Source organism: Oenanthe melanoleuca, chromosome 7 (assembly GCF_029582105.1).
Source record: "Oenanthe melanoleuca isolate GR-GAL-2019-014 chromosome 7, OMel1.0, whole genome shotgun sequence".
Classification (NCBI taxonomy): domain Eukaryota; kingdom Metazoa; phylum Chordata; class Aves; order Passeriformes; family Muscicapidae; genus Oenanthe; species Oenanthe melanoleuca.
Genome location: NC_079341.1, coordinates 21,100,373 through 21,123,254, shown reverse-complemented (window position 1 = coordinate 21,123,254; position 22,882 = coordinate 21,100,373). Strand labels below are relative to the sequence as shown.

General features: G+C 39.5%; 1 protein-coding gene across 3 annotated transcripts in view; it reads right to left on the bottom strand.

Annotated features, from left to right (window-relative positions):
* RBMS1 (RNA binding motif single stranded interacting protein 1) overlaps window positions 1-22,530 on the bottom strand; it is a 142,260-nt gene extending 119,730 nt beyond the window's left edge. Inside the window, exon 1 of one of the 3 annotated variants that reach the window (XM_056496379.1) lies at window positions 22,169-22,530. In XM_056496379.1, coding sequence (XP_056352354.1) covers window positions 22,169-22,243 — 75 coding nt within the window. In that variant the 5' untranslated portion in view covers window positions 22,244-22,530. Of the gene's footprint in view, window positions 1-21,554; window positions 21,641-22,168 lie in introns of those variants that run through there. The other 2 variants (XM_056496378.1, XM_056496382.1) reach the window with 2 other exon arrangements.
* Window positions 22,531-22,882: the final 352 nt, after the last annotated feature.

Below are 22,882 nucleotides of genomic sequence, written 5' to 3'. Positions count from 1 at the left end.
TGCTCAGGCATTTCTCATGTATCATTTTAGGCCTCTTTTGGTACATCAATAGGACCTCATCATTCTGTAGCACCTTATAGCAACATGATCTAAATCCAGAAAAATTTACTAGAAGAGGTGTTTTATTTCGAATTTATATTTTTATCTTTAATACTTACTTTACTAATGTTTGCGTGAATGCAGAAGAAAATTAATTCAGTCATATTATCATTGAAGTATAAAGACTTTTGGCCCACACTTTGAAATATCAAGTAACATTCACTTACTTTAAAAAGCTAAGTCAAATCACTGTTAAAAGACAAGGAACACTCAAATAAGATGGTAGTTTCCTCTTAAAAACAATCAGAGAAGCATATTCTCTACAAATTACTTTCTATAAACTAGTTTTAAGCGAAGTCTCAGTTTATGAGTTAATGTAACAAATGAAATACACTCTAGCTCTAGTTAATACAAACTTATCATGGAAGCAGTGACAACCTCTGAGCTGCACCAGGACTGCTGACACCAGTACACAGAGGGAGTAGCTACAAATGCATGCCAGCATTAGAAGAAAATAATGTGCTGCCAGCGATGAGAAGGTAAATTTATATTAGTAAACATTAAAATGTTATTAAGGCAGAATTTTTTACAGGCACAAGACATGCTGTCTAGCATGACATTCTTACTGTCTTAAAGGAAATCGTAATAGTTGCAATTGAAAGTGAATTCAAACAGCTTTTGGAGTTTTTCCCTTTCCATTAGCTGGGCATAAGCCCATTCAAGTTAATATGAGTGATGTCACCAAAGCTCACAGGGCAACTTCTCCACAGCACAGTGGACACAGCTTTGACTTTACTGATGTGAAGCAGCCATGTGTCTTTATGTCTGGCATTTCCTTTTACTCTCCTCAGACTATAATCCTTGCACACCTAAGTACCAGCCACTGTCTAAACCCAGAGTGTCCCCACAGGGAGACTGTTTGGACCTGCAGGTACAAAGCTGTGTGAATTCCTCTCTCAGTCTACCCACTGGCTATCCATCACTGTTTGCACCTAGACCACCAAGATATTCATCTGACTTTGCAAACCAAGATTTTCTTTGGCTTCCCAGAATATACAAAAAGTCATCTAATTTAAAAAGAAAGAAATTGAGAGATACAGAAGGAACTTTTTAAAATTAAAATTATGAGGAAAAGGTAGTGGCAACAGCTGGCAATATAACATGAATTGCATCTGACAGAAAGGCCTAATTCAAAGGACAGTAATTTGAGAAAATATACTTCAAAGGTAATAAAGTCCCTGTACATGCACTTCTTGATTGGGCTGCTTGGAAGAGCACTTTCTAATGCTGTTAGCAAACATGCCACAGGATTGCTAATGAAATTTTTTATCTACTTCTCTCACAAGAGTCCACGCACTACTCCTAAATTCTGATTTTTAAAGCAATAACTGACATGTCACTGTTCTCCAGCTGAGTATCTGTCCAAATAAATGAAAGGCCTTTTTTTGAAAACTGAAAGTTATTCACCACTGAGGGATTGAGGGTCTTGACAATACAAAATGATTATTTTTCCTCTTATTATCAGCTCTAGTATAGAGTAGAATATAATTATTCTATCACAACTGTAATAAACTGCAATTTCAGACAGCATTGTGAATAATTTTTGGTCAATGAGCAGTAAAAACAGCTCGGTGAAAGTGAAAAGAATGTTAGGTTAAACACCTTAATTTCAAGTCTGCAAATAACACAAAAACCTGCTTTCATCTCTGATGAGTGAGTGTTGTGATGATCTGAAATTGCACAGGATCAGTACTATTCCAACAGAAAGCAAAAGTCAAGAAGTCTTGATTAAGAAAAAAGGATTTTTGAAAGAAAACATTATCTATTTCAAACAAATGCAGGCTCCTGCACCTGGGGAGAAATAACCCCACACACCAGCACAGGCTGGGAGCCAATCTGTTGGGAAGCAGCTCTGTGGAGAATGACCTGGGGATCCTGGTGACAACAAGCTGTCCCTGAGCCAGCAGCGTGTCCTGGTGGCCAAGAAGGCTGATGGGATGGTGGGGACCATTAGGAAGAGCATGGCCAGCAGGTCAGAGGAGCTGATCCTGCCTCTCTGCTCAGCCCTGGCAAGGTACATCTGGAGTGCTGAGTCCAGTTCTGGCTTATCAGGAAAAGAGAGACACAGAGCTCCTGGAGCAGGTCCAGCAGAGGAATATGAAGATATTTAAAAGACTGGAGCATCTCTTTTATGAGGAATGGCTGAGGGAGCTGGGCCTGTTCAGCTTCCACAAGAGACAACTGAGAGGGGACCTCACCACTGTGTGTCTGTATCTGAAGAGAGGGTGACAAGAGGATGCCCAGGCTCTGCTCAGTGTACCAACCAACAGGACAAGAGGCAAAGGACAGAAACTGATGCACAGCAAGTCCCACCTGAACACGAGGAAGAACTTCACTGAGCAGTGACTGAGTACTGGAACAGGTTGCCCAGAGAGGCTGTGGAGTCTCCATCACTGGAGATATTGCAGAACTGTGCAGATACAATCCTGTGCCACGTGCTCTGGGATGGTCCCACTTAGGGAGGTTGCACCAAAGAACCTACTCTGGTCCCTTCCAAACTGACCCATTCTGTGATTCTGTGATTTATGTTTATAATTTCTTGGTAAGCTTTGAACTGCTCTCTTCTGGATGTGGATGAAAGTTTGGAACATTTTTCATATACCATTCACTTAGTGTCTATTTTTCTGTAGTGTCATCAACTGCACACAACCTCATTAATTGTTGTACAATTACATCATACACTGTACTTTTAAATTCATATCCTACACTACCTTCCATTTTTACATACATCCATTAAGATAAAGTTTTTCATTAAAAATGTTCATTTGGGTACAGTCTTCACATAAAAATAAACAGCTTAATAGGAACTGAGGGTGGCCAGTTAATGAAAAACTGAAGAAATAACATTATTTGCAAGCACTACAAGAACTATTATGATGTATATGTATGCAAAAGTATCCAAAATTATTTATTTTTTAAAAAATATAAATAACCAGAATAAGCATAAAATAATACTGGTGATTCTGGAAACTCCTGGTGTTATAATGTGAAACACAAGCATTTCTGGGAATAATGACATGCTGAACTGCAGTTACAATTCAGGTTATCCACTTTCCAAGTCTACCAGCTGGCCTGTTGCTGTGGCTCTCCTGTATTCCTTCAGTAATTTGTGTTTGCCTTTCATGGGTACTATACCAAAAGCAAAGACGAGTATATGGATAATTATTAGTCGCAGATATAAGGGTGCCCAAACCAATCAAAATTAATTTTGCAATATATTAAATAACTATTAGTCCATAATTGCAACTCCCAAATTCAGGTACACATTCATGAGTCCAAACTGAGTTCAGGTTTTGCTACATCCTTAGCATTATTTTGTATATATAATTTATTCCTTAGGATGCACAGGTGAAAATGCAGTCTGCCCCTCGATGCACTCAGCCACCATGGGATAGAATTACACTCAGTGTTCTCTCCTCCTGTTTATGTTGTAAGTTCCAAGAATGACTATCATATGAGTACAATGGAGGCCTTTTTAGCAGTATGCTGACATGAAAGAAAAGTTCAGCTATGTTGTTTAATTGTGTATACACCAGTGCTAGGCAACTCTCCAAACCTTACTGTAAACATTGTTTAAGGTTCATCCAGATCAGCACGATAATGAAGCTTGTGCTTTTCAGGCTTAGCTTTCAATGACAGTTGCTCTTCTTTATGGTTTTATATTTACCTCTTCTGAAGCACAGTTAGAGGCATCATACTAAGCTGACCTTTTTCTTTTACAGATTGATAGGTTGTCCTCTAAAGCCCTTGTCTAATATTCTGTTTACATCATGTTTTTTTCCTGGATGGAGAACTGATCTATTGTCTTTTGTTAATTTGTCTGGAGAACATATTCATCACTGCCTTACAAATGGCAATACTGGATTAGTAAGGAAAAAGTGCATATTCAACCAACGTGGTGTTGAAGACTTTGATGGAGCCAAAAATACTTAAAAGTTCCACGAAATGTATGGTTACTCTGAAAATATCATTCATGTTCTAACAAGTATGTATGCACATAATAATGTAAAACTGGCACCATTACCTCTAATGTATAATCATTATGAAGTTATTTTTGTTAATGTAAAGACATCTTCAACTACAAAAATATACATATGAGACCAAAAATACAGGACATGTGCTTCTTCAGTGGCGAGTTGTTCAAAGTGCAGACTGAGTGTGTGTAGGCAGACAATTATGAGACAAAGAACACTGCATTCCTAAACTTCAGTTCAATTTAAGAAGAAAGTTCATTTATTGCTGAAAGAACACAATTTACAGTGTTCCAAGTTTCTGTTATGTAAGTGCTAATGCATTTTAGCAGGACAGTGAAATTTTACTGAAGAAATGGCCATGAGATTTCATATAAATGCAGTCTTCATGTGAAACCCCTTTTTAGGGATGAGTACTGCAATATGTACTTTTTTGAAAATGGCTTTTATTTTACAACATAACAGAAAAATCAGTATAGTATTTATCCAACCCAAACTATATATTTCTAAAAACTTATGCAAAGTACAGTACATCAACATTTCAATCTATATGCTTGTCAGAATCTAAGCAATTCAGACAAGGACAATACTTCAGACTTGATCTGCACAGGTCAGAGAGAACTCTAGATTTTTAATCATGTGAATATTCTTAACTAATAAGTTACAAATGCTGTTTTCATGATTAAGCATTTTACGAATTGTGACACAGAACTGAAGGTTGTTAAAATTGACAGAAATAAAGTATTAGCAAAAAATACCATCTCTGTTGCAGCTGAGATGTATATATAGGTCTTCTGACAATGAGATTAATATGTTGCATTGCTCTTTATCAGGTCTGCAATGAGCCTGACATTATCTCCGAACACTGGAGATTTCCCTAATAGAACTCATTAGTCACAGGATATTGAAGTCACGGAATGCAGCAAAGTTTTTTAAAAAGTAGTAGTCTACCTTAAACCACACAAAACACTTTTACTATCCCTTTTGCTCATTCCTAAGGGCACTTTGTGCCCTGGGTTTCCCTGAGGCACAGAAGTCCCCTGTGCAGGGCTGCCAGCCTGCTCCAAGGGGACAAAGAGGAATGAACAACAAACTGCACCCACTGCCAAGTACCTTCCCATGTGTCACACCCAGCTTCCAGAGACAGCCCTCCTGACCACCTGGGCTCACAGGAACAGAACATCAAACAAAAGAACAAATAAAGAAAATCTGCTTTTCCTTTCCTATTTCATTTCAAATAAACATCCTCTTCTATCGCTTCCTGAAGGTTTGATTGGATCATCGGTAATTTCTTACATTGCTCAAAGGCAACTATGAGAACTGTTTAGCCAAAATCATGGTCATCACCTTCCCACAACAACACTCTAGGAAGGCAGGAGTATCATGGGAAGAAAACAAGATAGAAGGGGTCCAACACCCCTCATTAAAGCTGCCCAGTACGGGGCTTTAGCTTGTATTGGGAATGGACTCGGGAAGAGTGAGCAAAGCTGACACAACAGAAAGCATCCCCTTGAGGACAAAACAGCTCCCTTGTACCTGCAAGGGTCTGGATCACTGAGAGAATGAAAAGCCAGGAAATTATTGTACATCTTAGATGCAACAAAGTTCACCAACCTATTTTCTGTTCTCAGTAACTTTTTTTCATAAAGACCATGGACAGTGCCTTAGTGAATGTTTCTGTGCAGATGCTACTAAGATTTTAGGGATATTTTCTCCTTCCTTGCTGAAACACGTTGGTATGTTTGGAAATTAACTGCCTAAAATCAGAAATTCCAAACTTAATTGGAATGAAAAAAAGAAGAATGTAAAAAAAAAAAATCAAAAATAGATACTTCAAGAGTCAAACATAAAACTCTAATAAATTAACTCAAGGAAAAAAATATTTTTTCCTCTAAGAATTATTACTAAAATCTAACAAATACCAGGAAATACAAACATATATATCTAATTGCTTCATTTATTTATGCTCCAATGCATCTCTAGAAAAAGAAAACATAGATTGTTTACCCAGCATAATGCTCTCTTTAACTAGAAAAATACTTAATTTCAAGTATTTCTAATGTGTAACACGATTCTCAGTTCTTAGCTACATATCAGTCATGGGATACATTCCATAGTTATGAAGTATTACCTTGAGAGATTTCATGCTTCCAAGCACACGGCCAATTTCTGCCCTGGGATGCAAATATACAATTCTCTTAGAAGTCTGTAAGAGTCACAGAAGTAGAACATGCTGCACACTGCAGCTGAGGTTTTTTTTTGTATTTAGCGTCAAATTCTACTTGGAATTACTTATTGAACTCCATTCCCTTCCAATTTTAATTGGAGGGCTACAACTGAGCAGAGTTGGTCTCTCATGCCAACACTTACTGTAATTAAATTAAATATATGTCTCTATATGTATCACAGTAAATGTGGTTTTTATAAAGCTAAGCAACTTCATATTCATTCCTCTGTATAACTTCTGACTTCTAAAACTCCTGGTATTTAATTAAATGTGTTAATATAGTTACGATACACTCATGTAATTACTTGTGTTTTGCACTACTGCACATCCTAGTAACCTTTCAACTTAAAATTAAATCCAAGATACCCGTGGAATTTCGGTACTTGTAATTCTCAAGAAAAGAGACATCAAAAAGAATGCAGAGAAATCTCATCTGTGTTCTGCCAAGTGCTCTACAGCCCAATCCTGAATACTGCAGGCAGGCAAAATGCTCACTTAGTGAAGTGAATAAATATTCACTGTGCATTTATTTACTTCTGCTATTACTGGATTTAGTCATATAATTAAAACTATTAAAATCATTAATTAGAGAACAATATAGTTAATAGAGTTTTAGGTGACATGAGTTTAGCACACTGAGTCAGCTTAATTAAGTCTTGTCTACATTTGGAAAATTACCAGAACTATTCTGAAATAACCCTGGATAGGGATGTGTAGATACAGGAACATCTATATGGGAATATAATATGCTCAACAATTCCAGAAAAGCATTTCCTTATAAATTCCATTATATTTTTAAGTGCAGACAAGCTCTAAATCTTGTTAGCATCAATATTCTGCACTGTTGACAGCTTTTACTCCCTAACACTCCAGCGTGTTTACTTCAGTGTCATCAAACCTTTAAGGCTTCATCCTGGAAAGAAGCAGGAACAGAAGCCTCATGCATCCATTAACAGATTTATATTTAACTACATCTACCAGTAACACTGTGACAAGGCATTCACCTTGCAGAAGAAGAATTCTCTTTCTTGTTTAGCTGGCTTTGAAAGTGGATTAAGTTGTTTTGGGCAATGGCACTCTTTTTTATTCAAGGAGAAAGCTCCATCCACTTGAAACTATTTAGGGATAAATTTTCCAGAATACCTAACAAATCCTTATACCTGGCCTTCCACCAGTGCTTGCTGTGCTAATACTGTGCCCAGTGCTGGCACAGCAGTTACCTCTCAAGGATCCCTGCTGTCAGAATCAAGGAACTAGATGCCAATTACCATTCTCAGGGGATGACTGCACATAAGATATATGCAGGATGAAACTATGTGCTGCAAAACTCTGAGATTTTATAATTTTTGAGTGCTACCATCACTAATATAACCTGTGATTAAAAAAAAAAAAAAAAAAAAAAAACCAACTCAACATGCAAAAGAAAGAAAACCAAAAGCTACAGAACATAAGACATTAAACCTGAACAAAATGAAAAGGATCTTCTCTTGTTTGGATGTAGTTACAGATTCAGGACAGTATATTCAAAGTGCAAAATCACTCCACATTATTTGCAACTACACCATAAAACCAAAGCCCTTTTGTGGGCTGTGTTGCTCCACAAGGGTAGACAGTGACAGAAAAATACAAATACAAACTGTGTGATACTCCTTTGGAGTATCATAATTTCCACCACCACCACCACCACAGGCTATAACATGCATTAATTCTGGCCACTTCACATGAAATGAATTAAAATATACAGATCCTTCCATTTCAGTTATAGAAACTGCAAATGCTATTCTGCAGTGATGACTTGAGTACTTCTAACCTGCTCTAGGTCCTGTTTTTTCCTCCAAGTGATCTTAATTTAAACAGAAAGCCCATCTCTCTGCTCACCAAAGCAGGCTAGAATCTTATTTCCAGCCCAAACACAGGATCTCCTCGGGCTGCAGTGATGGGCCTTAGCTTGAGCTGACTGACACATGGCCAGAGCAGGGTGTTTGGACACGTAAGGGCTCTGGCATAGTACAAACAGCACAAATGAGCAAAGAAAACTTTAATATAAGAAAGCATGTCTCTCTATGCATGAAGTCTAAAGACAAAAGAATATGTTATTGCAAATTCTAAGTTTCATTCTGACTGATAATTTCAACTCACTCTGTTCCCCATGGATACTTTTCTGATCTTTTATCTTGAGACGGGAGCCTTTTGGGTTTCTTTTCTGTTTAGCCACTTCTGCTAGGAGCAGTGATACTCTGTCTGCTAAGTGGATACCACCTCCATTTAGTCTTTGCTATACTGTGTATTTTCTTAGATTCACGGCAGGCCTATCAGGATAAGAGAATTTATGAGCATATAAAATATCAAAAAAATACACCACCACCACATCACTTTGAGAGAGCGTTCAGGAAGTTCTTGCATTTACTCTAGTTTCAGTGTAATAATAAAACAAATGTATACACTACAAGAAGTAAAAGGAAATACCAAACTCTTCAGTTCTGAGAAGTTTACCTCTGTAACTTTATATTCAGTATCACAACAGGATTGCAGCAGATTGCCAAATTTGCCCCAGGAGCATCTTTTGTCCTCTCACAATCTGTATAAAACAAGGCCTTACCCAGAGGTCTTGTCTGTCTGTCTGTTCCCCAAAATCATCCATTGTTTTTGTGAAAGTAACCTTTTATTCTTGGTAAACTTTAGCAGTCCCCAAACTGAGTTCTTGCAGAATACTGCCTCCAATCTCCTTTTGTTGGAGATGAAACTCCCCATGGATGGCCTGGCAGCTGGAGGTGTCTTCTTGTGCCATGCTCTGGCATACATGCCATAGCCTCTCCACTGAATATGGCTTCTGCCCTTCTCTGCTCTTTTCACTCATTCTTTTCCCTTATCTGCTCCCTACAGTGATTCTCCTCTTTCAAAATTAGTGTTCCTTACATTTTCCCTCCATCTGGCTTCATACTTTTCAGTTACCTTTTCCTCTTTTCCCATCTCAAATGACAACACAAGGCTCAAGAGACAGGTCTGCAGCCAGCTTTGCAGAGCCTATTTAAGCCACTTCCAGAGACAAGCTCAGTGCTGGGGGCACAGAAATCAAACTGGAACAGTCCCATGGAACCATCTCCCCTCTGTGCAAACCCACCACTCTCAAGACCAGGTGCTCTGGTCCTCAATGTGGCAGCAAGGACTGACAGTGGGTAGTTCTAAAGGTGTCTGTCTTTTCCATGAGGCCAACATTAAATAAAAGTGCAAAACCCAGACTACTTCTCTGCTGTTATCTCAGTGGCATTCTGAGTCATGATTTCCTTTCCTCTTTTCCAAATGCAATTCCAATAAGTATCAATTATCAAAAGATTCTCACTTTGTGAGAAAAAACTGTGAAACATTTGTCACTCCCAGACATGGCCCTCAGCTTTCTACTCCCAGAAATCCCAGCTCAGTCTCCCAAAACCCTCCAACAATTAGGCAAGCCAGAGCTGCTCAAATTTGTACACAGCCCTTGATTCTGGTGAGCCTTCTTTGCTCTGTCTCCAGCACATCCAGAGGCTCCTGAACTCTGCTTTAAAGCTACAGGCTGTCTGGTACAGTCTGGAGATTTTCCACATCATTTAAACTGAAAAATGGGGGGCTGTAATAAAATAAATATTCAATTTAAGATTCTGTTTATTATTTCTTGACATAAAAGGAAGATTCTGGTGCATGATTTTTCTGCAAAGATGAGATTTTAGGGAAATTTAAATTAAAGAACACATGGAGCTCAGTATCAGCGTTGAGAGAAGGACAGAGGTTCTAATTTATGAAAAAAATCACAAACTAGTGCCCATTTTACACATTAATGCCTTCATTACACAGACAGCAACCCAGAGCATTTTATAAATAATCCATGCACATCCAAACTTCACTAGTTGCCTGATATCTAAATTACTTGAAGCACAGCCTATCCTGCAGAGGAGGCACCACACTTTCACAGATCAAAGAATAACAACAACTTCAATCAAGGAAATTGAACCAACCATGAATATTTTTTAACAACTGGTAGGTAAATCTAAACTAGACTATATACCAAACACATTTTAAAAATGTGTGTATACAACCACCACCAGAGCACTGGGATGTGCAGCATCCTCCCTGGATGACAACAGTAGCACAGTTTCCACCAATAAGAAGGACAGAATACATTTTGGAAGACAACACTCAGATAAACTCCTACTCTTAAAAAGTGTGCCACAGAAATGCCAGGAGTTCTGCTGTTCAGCATATACACATTTCTAAACTTCATATAAATATCAGTAAAAGAGCAGCCATTTATACTAACCTTGACAGAGCTGACTAGAGTGTAAGTAAGCATGGGAAATGACTCATTATATTTCATATGAATAAAAAAGGTATCTATTATTCATTTGATCATTATTCAATTATTCATCTGACATAGAATTCCACTTTCAATTTTAAAAGAAGGAAAGGGGCAACAAATATAAAATATTCATAGTTTTTTTCTGCCTCTTCCAGGGGCAACATGGCAAAGTAAACTTTTGTCAATCTCTTTCATTTTTACTATGGTATTTTGCTATTTCTCCCAGAAAGTAGCATAGCTACTCAGCATGTAAGTGTTAGATGCTTGGTAACACTCCTTCCAGTTCCAGGCCCTCAACTAAATAAATTACCAAGAAAAGCATTTAAAATTCCTAAGAGCAAAGACAACCTCAATACACAAATATATCTTCATTTTTTCCCAATTCTTTATTTTTGTAAAAATCTGCACTTTTTAAAAACCATTTGGATAGCCCAGTCACCACCAAGGTAAACACTCCAGGACAAAGAAAAAAAATAAAGAAGTGTTCAACTGGTAACTTCTGTATAATGACTTGCAGTGATAATGCTGCTGTCTTTGATTTTCTGGCACTGAAAGTCACCTTAGGCCCACCTTAATCCAGTGTTGGGTCCCTAAATTTATATTCTGGCTCCTAACAAGAAACCCTATTTTAGAATAATGAACAGCATTAATGGACAACTATGATCAGTTTAGTTAGCAGTGTAAAAATGAACTGACATTTGGTGGGTTTTACATGTTTTTCTCATCACCAATCTGGTTGACAACCATAGCTGTGATTTTATTTTAAGATCTAGTAAAAGCAGCATCTTTAAGATCAACTCTGGGATTTGGGAACATGTGAGTTCCTATTATTATACCTGCCATTGAAAATCCTTAGAAAATCTGGGGGAGAGCATATAAAAGACACTGGAAAGAAGTGCTAATAAAAGCAGAGTGAGCTAAAGAAGTTGGGTGGGTGGCTTTGGAAGCCTTTCATGTATCCATAGCTCCTGCAGCTGATGAACTTACTGTAATTTGGAAGAAAAGTCATGTGAAATATAGCAGAACTGTTAGTGAAAAGCAATAGGAACATGTCAATTCTTCCAAATTTTTCTGCTAGAAAGAATACTGCCTTTCTCAGTATTCTACTGTACCTCTGAATAATGTCTGCTTTGAAAGAAACAAGATTTGGGGGTTAATTAATATTTTGTTTCATTTTGAATCCATGTTCCACACAAAAACTTACCAACACATTCAGATTTGATGCAGGAACAAGAAATGTCAGCCTAAAAAAGTGGTTTGGTTTAAGACTGTATACAAGTCTGTCACAATTTACAGCATAATTTTGTAGCACTATAATGTTCTGCCAGGAGAAAAATAAATAGACAAACCTAAAACCTCAAATTTTAAGCAGCTTAAACAAGATATTTGCTAAAATGGGATAAGGGAATTTGCATGATTTATGATATTGAAATGTCATTTACATATTTGTATAATGGATGTTCTGTTAAACAGAAAAAGGGATTTCCTTCTACACCTTTCCTTTCCAAATTTTGTAGCACAGCTTACAAGGATGGAACATGGAAGGAACAATAACAGTTTCTTTAGAGGCTCTTATGCTGATGGATGGCTACCAGGGCCAACCTTACAGAACCACACACCAGTTTGGGAAGGATGACTGAAGGTCAAACAGTCCAACTTCCCTCCAAGAGCAGGTTGCTCAGGACCTTGTCCACTTGAGTTTTTTACCATCTCCAAGAGATTCCAGAACCTCTCAGTATCTTCAGGTCACACTTATGATGAAAAAAAAAAATTCTTCATATGCAATAATCATTTTCTTATGTTCTTACTTGTGTCCACTGTGCAGCACCTTATTGCCTATTCCCCTCTTTGATAAAAACAGCAGCTCTGTAGACAAGGGGAGAGCAGTGAATGTCATCCCTGGACCAAATGGAACACTGCAAGTCATTACACTGGGACTGGCGTGTTTAACATTTTTACCTGAGAGAAGTGCAAAATTCTGCACCTGTAAAGGAAGAGTCCCTTGAAATTGTTAGCTGAGAGCTGGCTGGTGGAGGAGCAGCTCTGCTGGAACAGACCTGGGGGCCGTGGCAGCCAGCCAGCCAAGCATCAGCCAGCAGCATGCCCTGGTGTTCCTGCTGGGCTGCATTCACAAAGGGAGGGGACCATCCCCATCTGAAAGGCTCCATTCAGAATCCCACATGCAGCTCTGAGCCCCAGGTAAATGGCACTGAAAAGCCAGAGCGAGCTCAGTGCAGGGTGTCAAGATGGCTGAGGGCTGGATGACATATTCTGGGAAAAGCTGAAGGAACTGGGTTTGTTCAGGCTGGAGAAATGGAGGCTTTGGTGAGAGTTAATAGCAGCTTTTTGTTTATAGAACAGAAATTTATGAGGAGGTTGTCAAGGAGAAGGGGCCAGGTTCTTACAGCGGTCCATGGCTGAGGATAAGTCAATGCATCTAAATTGGAAAAAAGAGAGGTTCAGACTGGAAATAAGGGAAAAAAATCACTACAAAAATAGCTAGCATTGAAACAAGTTGTGCTGAGAGGCTCTGTATCTCCATCCTTGGGAAGATTTTCTAGAACAGACCAAATAATGATCTAAGCAACCTGGTCTGATCCTCTAGACAAACCTGATTTGAGCCGAAGGCTGATTTAGAGTTCCTGGGGTTCCTTCCAGCCTGAATTGTCCTGTGATCCTATCCCCATGCATCTCTAAGAAGTGTCTGTCTCCACTTTTTCAATGCATTTTTATTTGATACATTCAGGCAGCAATTAGATCTCCCCTTAGCCTTTTCTTCTTAAAATAGCCTGCTCTTCTAAATAAAGCCACTTGCAGGACCTGGGCATGAAACAGGGAAATACCCATATACATCAGAGAAAGGGAAAAACCTCACCCAAATACAGATGTGGAAAGAGTTGAGAACGACCTAAATATGAACACTGTGAATACAGTCCAGTAAAAGGCCTGAACAGCAAGAACAGTGAATTGGGGAAAGAAATTTAGGACTGAGAACAAAGAAACTTCTGTGATCCAAGTTTCCTGTGTTCAGGGAAACTGGAGCTTGACTACTCCGTCATTTATTCAAATGCATCAAAGAAACTACTACATATAGCCCTTTTTTCCAGCTACCTGGAACAATAATAATCTGAACTTTTGGATAACTGACTGGGTTAAAAGAAGTAAGAGGCATTCTGAAGCCTTTGACCCTGACAGGAGCCATGCTTCTCCTCTAAAATGTCCCCGTGTATTCTCCTCACTTTCATGTGCAATGGTCAAAAGCAAATGGTCACTAATCAGGAAAGCTCCCCAGAGGGAACCAGAGGGTCACTGACACGATTCACAAAATTCAAAGTTTGTATCATAAACGCTTCTTTAATGTTTTTTCTAGGAGACAGAATGTTTTAGCTAGTACTTTTCCAAATGAGTCACTAACACCCTTGTCTTAATTCTGCAGCTGCTGCTAATTTGAAGTGCCAGCCTTCTCCCCTCTTTCCCCAGAATGAAATAAAATATCAATGTTGCACTGTGCTGAAAATGGAAAGTTAGATGTAACACTATGCTACAAGGCCTCTGGAAGTTTCATTTACATTTGATTCTTTCCTCCCAGGCCTGTACCTAACTTAAGCCCTCTCAGCAAATTATTTCACATTTAACTCCACAATCATTGGTCCTAAGAATGAAAGACAGACTCAAAAGGCTTTTTAACACTTAGTGCACCAATATCTAACACAATTTAAAACAACAAAAAAGGAGATAAAGCCATAGAAAAATTATATTAGCAATTATATGCATTTATGTGTAATCAGCAGCCCTGCTGGCCAAGGCCCCAGAAAACCTTTTATCCAGAAGCACCAGCGCATCAGACAAAAGTGAGACCCAAGGAAGTGGACTTCTTTTGGAGACAACTTCACCCATAGCCATGCAAATCTCAAACTTCTGAAGTATCTCATTAGTTGCTCCACTGTAAAAAGGTACTGCAGCTGGGGGGTTGGGTTTAGTTTTCAGCCAGACTGGTTTCTTGATTCAGCTCATTGACCAATCATATAAATGCCAGGGCCAGAACAGGGGAAGGGAGAGAGGAAAGGGTTGCTGGGAGCAATAGGGGAAGACAAGATTGCCCTTTTTGGCTGCTGTGCATAGTTATGTAAAATTAAAGTGATTATGTAGCTATGGCCTGAAGGATTGAAGAGGTCACAGATACTACCACAGCCTATAAACTGCCGTGGAAATTGTGTCAGTGTGTGTTGCCAAGAGACAAGCACAGGAATTCATTTCTTAACCTGTTGTAAAATCCACAAAGTGAAGCCTGATCACTCTACCTCTCTAGAAAACCAAAGTACTTCCCTCCCAATGCACAAGAGTCACTCAAACATTTTGTGTCCTCTTTTGTATCAGTAAGCTCTGTTTAGCCACCTGGAATGATTCTGAAACATTTCTCATAGGCCTTACAATGCATGCTAAGATTTCAGAAACCTAGCTTAAATATATTTTGAAATGTTTTCATCCAGTTGGAGCAGCTGAGACAAAATGTGCTCTTAACAATCTCAGACCATGAACAAGAACACAGTGCTCCAAAAGCTACCATGGAACAAGTGATCCATGTTATCTGGTTATACCTACCCATGTCCAAGCTCTTTGTCTTCCTCAATTCTGAGATAACATAATTCAGCTTAGAACTTACTGAAATAATATTTAAACACATATCTTTGTATTTTCAGCTGAGGAAGACTAAGAAGAGGCATGAAGTCAGATAAAAATTATCATCTATTTAACCACAGTAAATATGACCTGAATCTGTTTTGTGTCTGTTTTGACCGAAATGAATTAAACACAAATAGAAGAGATTTTTATCAACATGCTTTTCCAACATTTTTCAGTTTTTTAGCAAAGGAGATTTTCCAGTATAAATAGTTGTGAATACTACTTTGCACAGGCCACAAGAAGTCTTTACAATTGAACAAAAACAAGTATATAATTTTAGCTAAATCTGAGCATACATCCTCAAGGGACTATTTCTCGAACCAAAAGCATAATTTAATGAAAAACAATTTCTTTTTTAAAACCATTGTTAATTGCTCTTGATTATGGAAGACTGAAACTGAAATATGTAACTGTACCAAGACATGTTTCCCCATTTATTACTACACCTTTGTTCAAAATTCTTAACTACTACAACAATCCCATTTCTTTCATTAGGAGCATTGTGTTAGCAGCATCAATTCCCTTTCTGAGTGATGCATCTACTATCCACACTAATAGCTCAAACTTTGCTACTTGGACTTCAAAGCAGATGAAAAATTACATCCAAGGTATTTTTTTGATGTATATACTAAAAAGATACATTTGTTAAAGGTATCATTTTATAGAAAAGATAGACTTAGAAAACAATGCTTTACTATATTGTATTCTTCTTCATTGGAAAACATTAATAATTTTGCCTACCTTTTCTTTGCTCTTTCAACACTGAGTGGAAGCTCAGAAATTTACTAAGGAAATTTCATCCTTGAGACTGAGTCCTAGAGACATGCTCTAACTAGAAACAAAGTATTTAGAAGTATATAGCATGCTCAATTCTGGTTTAAAAGTAATGAGAAAAAACCTACTATCATTATGAAGAGTATCAACTGAGTTTTCAAAAAACACACTTTAAAGAACTGTTTTATTCAAAGAAAATTAACTTCTCCCCACACAAACTTATTGCACACCTTTCGTGACTGCCTTGGGATCCTGTGCTGAGGGTAAAGCTAGAAAATACACCAGCACAAATCAGACATTGTGTAATTCTGGCTTCTTAAAGCTGTTGCCTACCTACTGGATATAAATGTCACATTCACAAACACAGTGCCTGGAGGGGTTAACAGTCAAATACAAAAGGAAAACAGCACTGAATAAATGTCTCAAGACTATTTCAAGTCATATATAGGTTTACCACTTTTCTGTTAAAGTCAGTCCCAAAAGACCATCAGACTCAGGATCTGCTCATATGTCTGCAGTAAAGTTACTACAGAAACACAAAGAGAGACCAAGATTTTGCTGACATTTGTTAAATGAGGCAAATCACACAGTATCAAATTAAGCCCCAAGTGTGGGGTACTCTAGGGATGAGTTTAGTCTCAAACTTCTAGACCTACAAAGCTAATAAGAACCTAATTTCCATCATTGATTCAATGGAGAAAATATTTTTTACTGCGCCATTTGCAAATTCAGTCTGTAACATGTGTATTTATACCATCCCTCTCGATAAGGAGGTTGGATTCAGAGAGGAAATCTGTGGCTTTTTTTAAAGCCATCTTTAACAGAGTCCCTAGGAGAAAAATACAAAATTAACACACCTTATGGATGCCATTGCAGCTTTTCTTTGATTCCAGCCCCAATCACACAATCTCTAAGTTAAACTCTCCGACTTTTGCTCCTCTGAAGTGAAGAGTATGATGATCATGGCATTGCAAATCACCTCCAAATTAAGCATGACCAGCATAACCCAACCATAAATCAAGGTTCTAGTAAATGTTGCTTATCTAAAATGAAAGGCAAAACTCATGTTGACTTCAATGAAGCCATTCTTCAAGATGATGGTGGAGTGAAGAGTTTCTACAGTTCATGTTCCTTTATCAGAGTTATTTAGAGAGTTACAACGATGTACACTAAAATACATGATAAGAACACTTGCAGAGCTTTGTATGAACTCTGCTCAACCCATTTCCAGAGAGGCTTTTGCATATATAAGCATTATTCCAGCAAGAGTTTCTACAAATGCTTTCTGAAGGGCGTATTTCTAGTTCATCACAAGCTACCTGAACCAAACTTTAGAAGTTCAATGTAGCTATAATGGGGACAAGGATAGAGATGCCCCTCACAAAACAAGCTGGCTGGAACAATCATGTAGAGAAATCGTTGTGACCAGTGACAAAAAGTTACTAGTCTGATGTATGGATGTAAACAGATGTTCTCAGTTTTGGACTGGGATGTTTGGCAGAAGAGAAAATGCTTTTTCTAGGTAATACTCCTCATTTCTCTCTATTTTCCATCCTCTGAAATAATTCTATGGAGTCAGAGGAATTATTTTACCACCAAAATATTCAAGTTTTTCTTAAAATGGGTAGATTTTTACAATTCTTTCCCTTCCACAGTATAGTACATTTTTGGAAGGAATTCTTTGGATAGTTTCACAATAAACCAGCCTGTCTGGAATGGGAGAGAACACATTTAAGAAGATGAGGAGGATAATGGGATCAGGTAACTGCATGGAAACAAGTTTGCCTGCAACTAACCTGTGCTTTTTTTTCTTTTATTTCAATGAATTTCTAAGCTCAAGAACCACAGAGATCACAACTAACTTCCCAGAATATAAAATGTGCAAATTACTTCTGTCCAACCTTACAAACACGTGTACTCTGCTTTACTGTAAGTTTGTCTTTTACTATGTAAGATTTCATACTCTTAGTGCATATGGAATAAATCTAAGTAAACTGATTAGAATTAGTAATCATTGATGCTGATGAAAATTCAGCTCATAAGCTACTGAAACTTTTTAAAGGACAACAGACCTGTGCTTGGTGAAGAATGCAGTGCCAAGGTACACATGAGCAGCAGACAATTATTTCTTCTACTTCAGAAGCAGTAGGTTCTACATCGGTCTATTAATTTCATATGCTGACACCAAACTGCAGCTTATCCAGTGTCTGCTATTAAGAAAATTTCATGTCTACTTGGTTTCATACTGTTAACTGATTTCCTTCTTACTCTGCCATCAACAGGCTTAGACAAAAACTAAGTGTTCCCATTTTAAAGTTTGCTTTCAACAACCTGAGAACAAGGTTTTGACATGGCAGAATCTGCCTGCTTACTACAGTTTATATCCATCTACAGTCCTGCCTACAAACCCACACAACTTCTAGAAATATTTGCTCTTCTCAGAGCTGCCAAAGCACCAGTTTTGCAGCTACCAAATGATAAAGTCCAAAGCCCACTCAAAGATAATTTAGCAAGATTCACAAGACTTCATTAGTTCTAGGTTTTGTTACTTAATACCACACAAAATAACTAGAATTCAAGGATCACATAGGTATTATCTACAACTACTAAATGCTTACACTTTAGATAAGCTGTGCTAACTATAGGAAACGCTGCCATCTTCTACAAACTCTCTCTTACACCAAGAGCTTTCCTTTATGATACAGAAGCCTACTAATGGAATTACTCACATTGCCACATTAGTCTCCAAGGGAATAACCAGTAGTACAGTTAGTTATCATAATTTAGTTGTAAATTGTTGTGTGCATTGTGACCCTGAATTCCATTTGATATGGGAAAACAAAACATAGACTCACTTTTATTTCTTACTTGACTAAAGCAAACAGATTGTGGCTAAACATGTCTCCATATATTTGTATTTGTTTATGTGTACTCTGGCTTGTTAAATGTTACAATACTCTGCCTGGCACAGCCAAGTTTTACTCCTGAGCAGACAGGCCTTTAAGCACTGATAGAACACATGTAATCTTAATGAAAATAATTTTCAAAAATGCTGAATTACAAAAATCTCAATTATAATCTTATAATCTCTCAATTATAAGTAATGCTTCAAGTATGGAAATTAAATACAACTGAGTTGAAATTTGAAAAGCAATGTTACAGAAATACAATTAAAGAAAGCACCTAAACCATTAGAAACATCCATTGAACTTGGAAAGTATTTTGGATGCTCTCTGACAAGCCATACAATCGTGCAATACAGGAACTGTCCTAAAACATACACTCATTAGAAGACACAAAATTTAGCAGATATGATAAACAGATATGTAGATATGTAGAAATTGTCCCAAAAATGAAGGTTTCACAAGCTTCAACTTAAAGCCATTTCAAACTGTTTTCATTGCCATAACGATATTTCATTTTAAAAGTCTTTCTCCAATGGTAATTTAATTCTTTTCATTTAAGTCCATGGTTTCACTAATCTCTTTTGATGATGAGCTCCCAAAGACTTGGGGGAGTGAGGTGCTGAATCATAGCAAACATTTATATTTCCTCACAGAATATATCACTGAAACAGCTTGAATACTTCATGAATAATATTGTGAAGATCATAACAGTCAAATACAAAATCTGTTTTTTAAGATCTCTAACATATTAATATCAATTAAAATAGTTGACCACATCAACATTTTAACCTTAAGAGCCATTAGGAATGTATGCAATTTATCTAATGAGTATTTTTAAGCGTGCCGCAGAAAAATCCATTTTCAAGAGATTCCTGTCAACTCCTAGTTATTGATTTGCAGATTATTAGTCAGCAGATTTTTCCATCATTATTTAAATAAGGATAAGATGAGAAGCAGAACTTCTGGTTTAGGAGATTTCCCTACCTCCCCCAGTGCAATCACATACTATTATCCATCATTCATTCAGCAAAGGCAATCCACTTCTATTATCACTTGTGTTTAATAAAAATCAAAGATTTATCCAGAATTTCTGAAAGAGTGGACATAGAGTGGACAGTGAGCTGTTTTAGGGCCCAAAGAATAGAAGAGCTAAAAACTATGAATTAAATGAATATTTTTACATGTTCAGAGGAGATCCATAGTGGGAAGACTGCTTCTTTGACTGGATTCTGCATACTTGAGTATCAAAACCTACTGTCACTGGTCCCTGTATCTATACCAAGGAGACACCTATTTCTCTATTATTTCTTTTATAAAATCAAGATCTCTGAAACCAGACTTTCCCTGGATCTCAGATGTTTCAATTCATGTGTGTAGGTCAAATGGCTCTGTGTTCTCTCCTGAAACAGAGTAATGCAATTTCAGGCTGTATAATTTTATAGCAAAGACTGCAAGACAGTTTGAAGATGTCATTGACTGTAATACAAATCAATATTAAATTATCTGTACAGGAAACATTTTCAAAAGACGGTCCATCATGCTTTCTCATAGGATCATGGATTTCTAGGATCATTCTTTACTAACTACTATAAGCTATTAGAGTTTATCTCCCTCTTCAATTATTTACAGGGCAAAACAGCCAAGTGATACTGCTTTATATATATTCCATGTTATGTACTTGGTTTGTGACTTACTATTGCCACATAAAACCATGAAGGTAAAAGTTTCTGAATAAAGACATTTTTTTCATTTGAGAATGTACATATAGTCATGCAGCTAAGTGATTCAAAAGGCTTTCCTTTAGGCATTCCACCTTTCTTTAAAATAAAGCATTATATATATATATATATATAAAGAGTGGTGCACTGATCACTCTGCAGCTTAATCTTTAAATGGCTATAGTCTGTACATCTTTATCCTGAATGTCGATTACACATTTAACAGACTAGTCATTTCAAATTACCTAAAGACCTTCATCACATTTCTATCAATTTCTATATATATGAAAGAACATTTCAAAGCCTCCTCATTGCTGCCTTGTAAAATGTCTCATGACTGTCAAATGGAATTTATTTTTCAGCCAAGCAGTCTAAAATACATTTCACAATACAGTAACACAAACACAATAAAAAGAAATGCCTATCAAGTGTGCAGATAAAGGGAAGGGAATTCTTTCCTGCCATTGCCAAAGAGGCAAGACAGTTCAACAGAAAAAAAAAAAAATTAAAAAACGACAACCAAACCCACACCACAGTTATAACCTCTAAAAAAAGTTCACACATTGAAGCCTCATATGGGTCTGTTTTGATTTGTGAGGAGTGTCACTGGTGGTTGGAAAGGCTTATGCTAAATGTTCCAGACAGCTGATGCAACCACGTCTGCATCTGCCAGTTTGCAGCATGATGCTTCTAGAGCAGTGGGGCTGGCTGTCCTTAAAGACTTGAAGGAGAAAGGGAAAAAGGTGGAGATCCTCCACCGCCAGAACTACTAACATCAATATCCCCGCAAACCGCAGCTACCCTGTACCTAATGCGTACAACATTAATCATCGCGAGCCGAACCCTTAATGCGTCTTTTAATCCAGTTTGAAAACTGCGAGGTGGCAGCTCACAAAGGTCCAACTCCACAGACAATGAGTATCCACCCGAGCCCGGCAGCTTCCCCCACGGCCGTATTTCACTGGGACTGCGGCCATCCCCGCGGCAGCGGTGAGCACTCCCTGTCACCCCTCGGGGTGTCACGGCAGCCCCAACTTCGGGGCTCCCCCCGCCTGCCGGGGCTGCGCTGGGCCAAGGCAGCGGGAGCGCGGCCCGCAGCGCTCCGCTCTGCGGCGGGGTGGCCGAGGACGTGCTCGGGAAGGAGGAGACACGCCGAGAGCCCGGGGGAAGAGGAGGGACCGACAGCGGGAGGGGAAAGGCGAGAGGGGAGTCAGGTCGGAGACTGCACGGTGGGGAGCGAGGGGAAGGGGTGGGAGCCCGGCGGGGGCTCCCGGGGCGGCGGCGGGCGGCAGGAAGGGGCTGCCGGCTCTTTCCTGTGGCCGTCCCCCGGTGCAGCCTGACCGCCTCCCCCGGGCCGTGCCCCAGCCACGGAGCTCCCGCCCGGCTCGGCCCTGTCCGGCCGCCCGCAGCGGGGCCAGCCCCAGACCCGCCGCGCCGCCCGGCGTGCCGGACCCTACCTTCGCCTGCAGATACTGGGGGTAGTAGTAGGTGGTGTACTGGGGGTACATCTGCTGTTTCCACACTTTGCCCATGAAGCTGGAAATGTAGCCTGCAGTGCAGGGATGGGGGGATACTTTGGGGGGCTCCAGCCGCCTCTCCGTCTCTCTCTCTCCCCTCCTGCCTCTTCCTCTCCGGCTGCGGCGGCTGCTGCTGCTCCTCGGCCGAGCTCAGACCTTCCTCCACCCAAAAGCCACGGCGGAGCGGAGCGGAGCGGAGCGAGGGCAGGCACTCTCGCTCTCTGCCCGGGAGTTGTTGCCAAGTCCCCGCCCGGCCGGGCCGAGCAGCAGCGGCAGCGGAGCGGCGGCGCGGGGAGCGCTCGGGGCCGGCGCGGCGGTGCCAGGCGGCGGGGCAGGGCTGGCGGAGGGGCGGGGGACAGGGACGAGGGGAGGCGCTTAGCCCCGCTCGGCGCCCGGGGCGAGCCCCAGCCGTGGCCCCGCGGCGGGGCAGCCCCGGGCGGGGGGCCCGAGGGCCGCTCCAGCGCCGGGGAGCGCTGCGGTGCCCGGCGGGAGCGGAGCGGAGGCTTTCCACGCTCTGGAGGAGGAGGAGGAGGAGGAGGGCTGCAGTGGCCGTATCGCGCCCGGCTCGGCTCTGACCTAATTAGCCCGGTTGTGCTTTGTTATCGCCTTCCTTCTTTTGTGCATCCCGCTGCTGAGCAGTAGTTCAGGGCACAA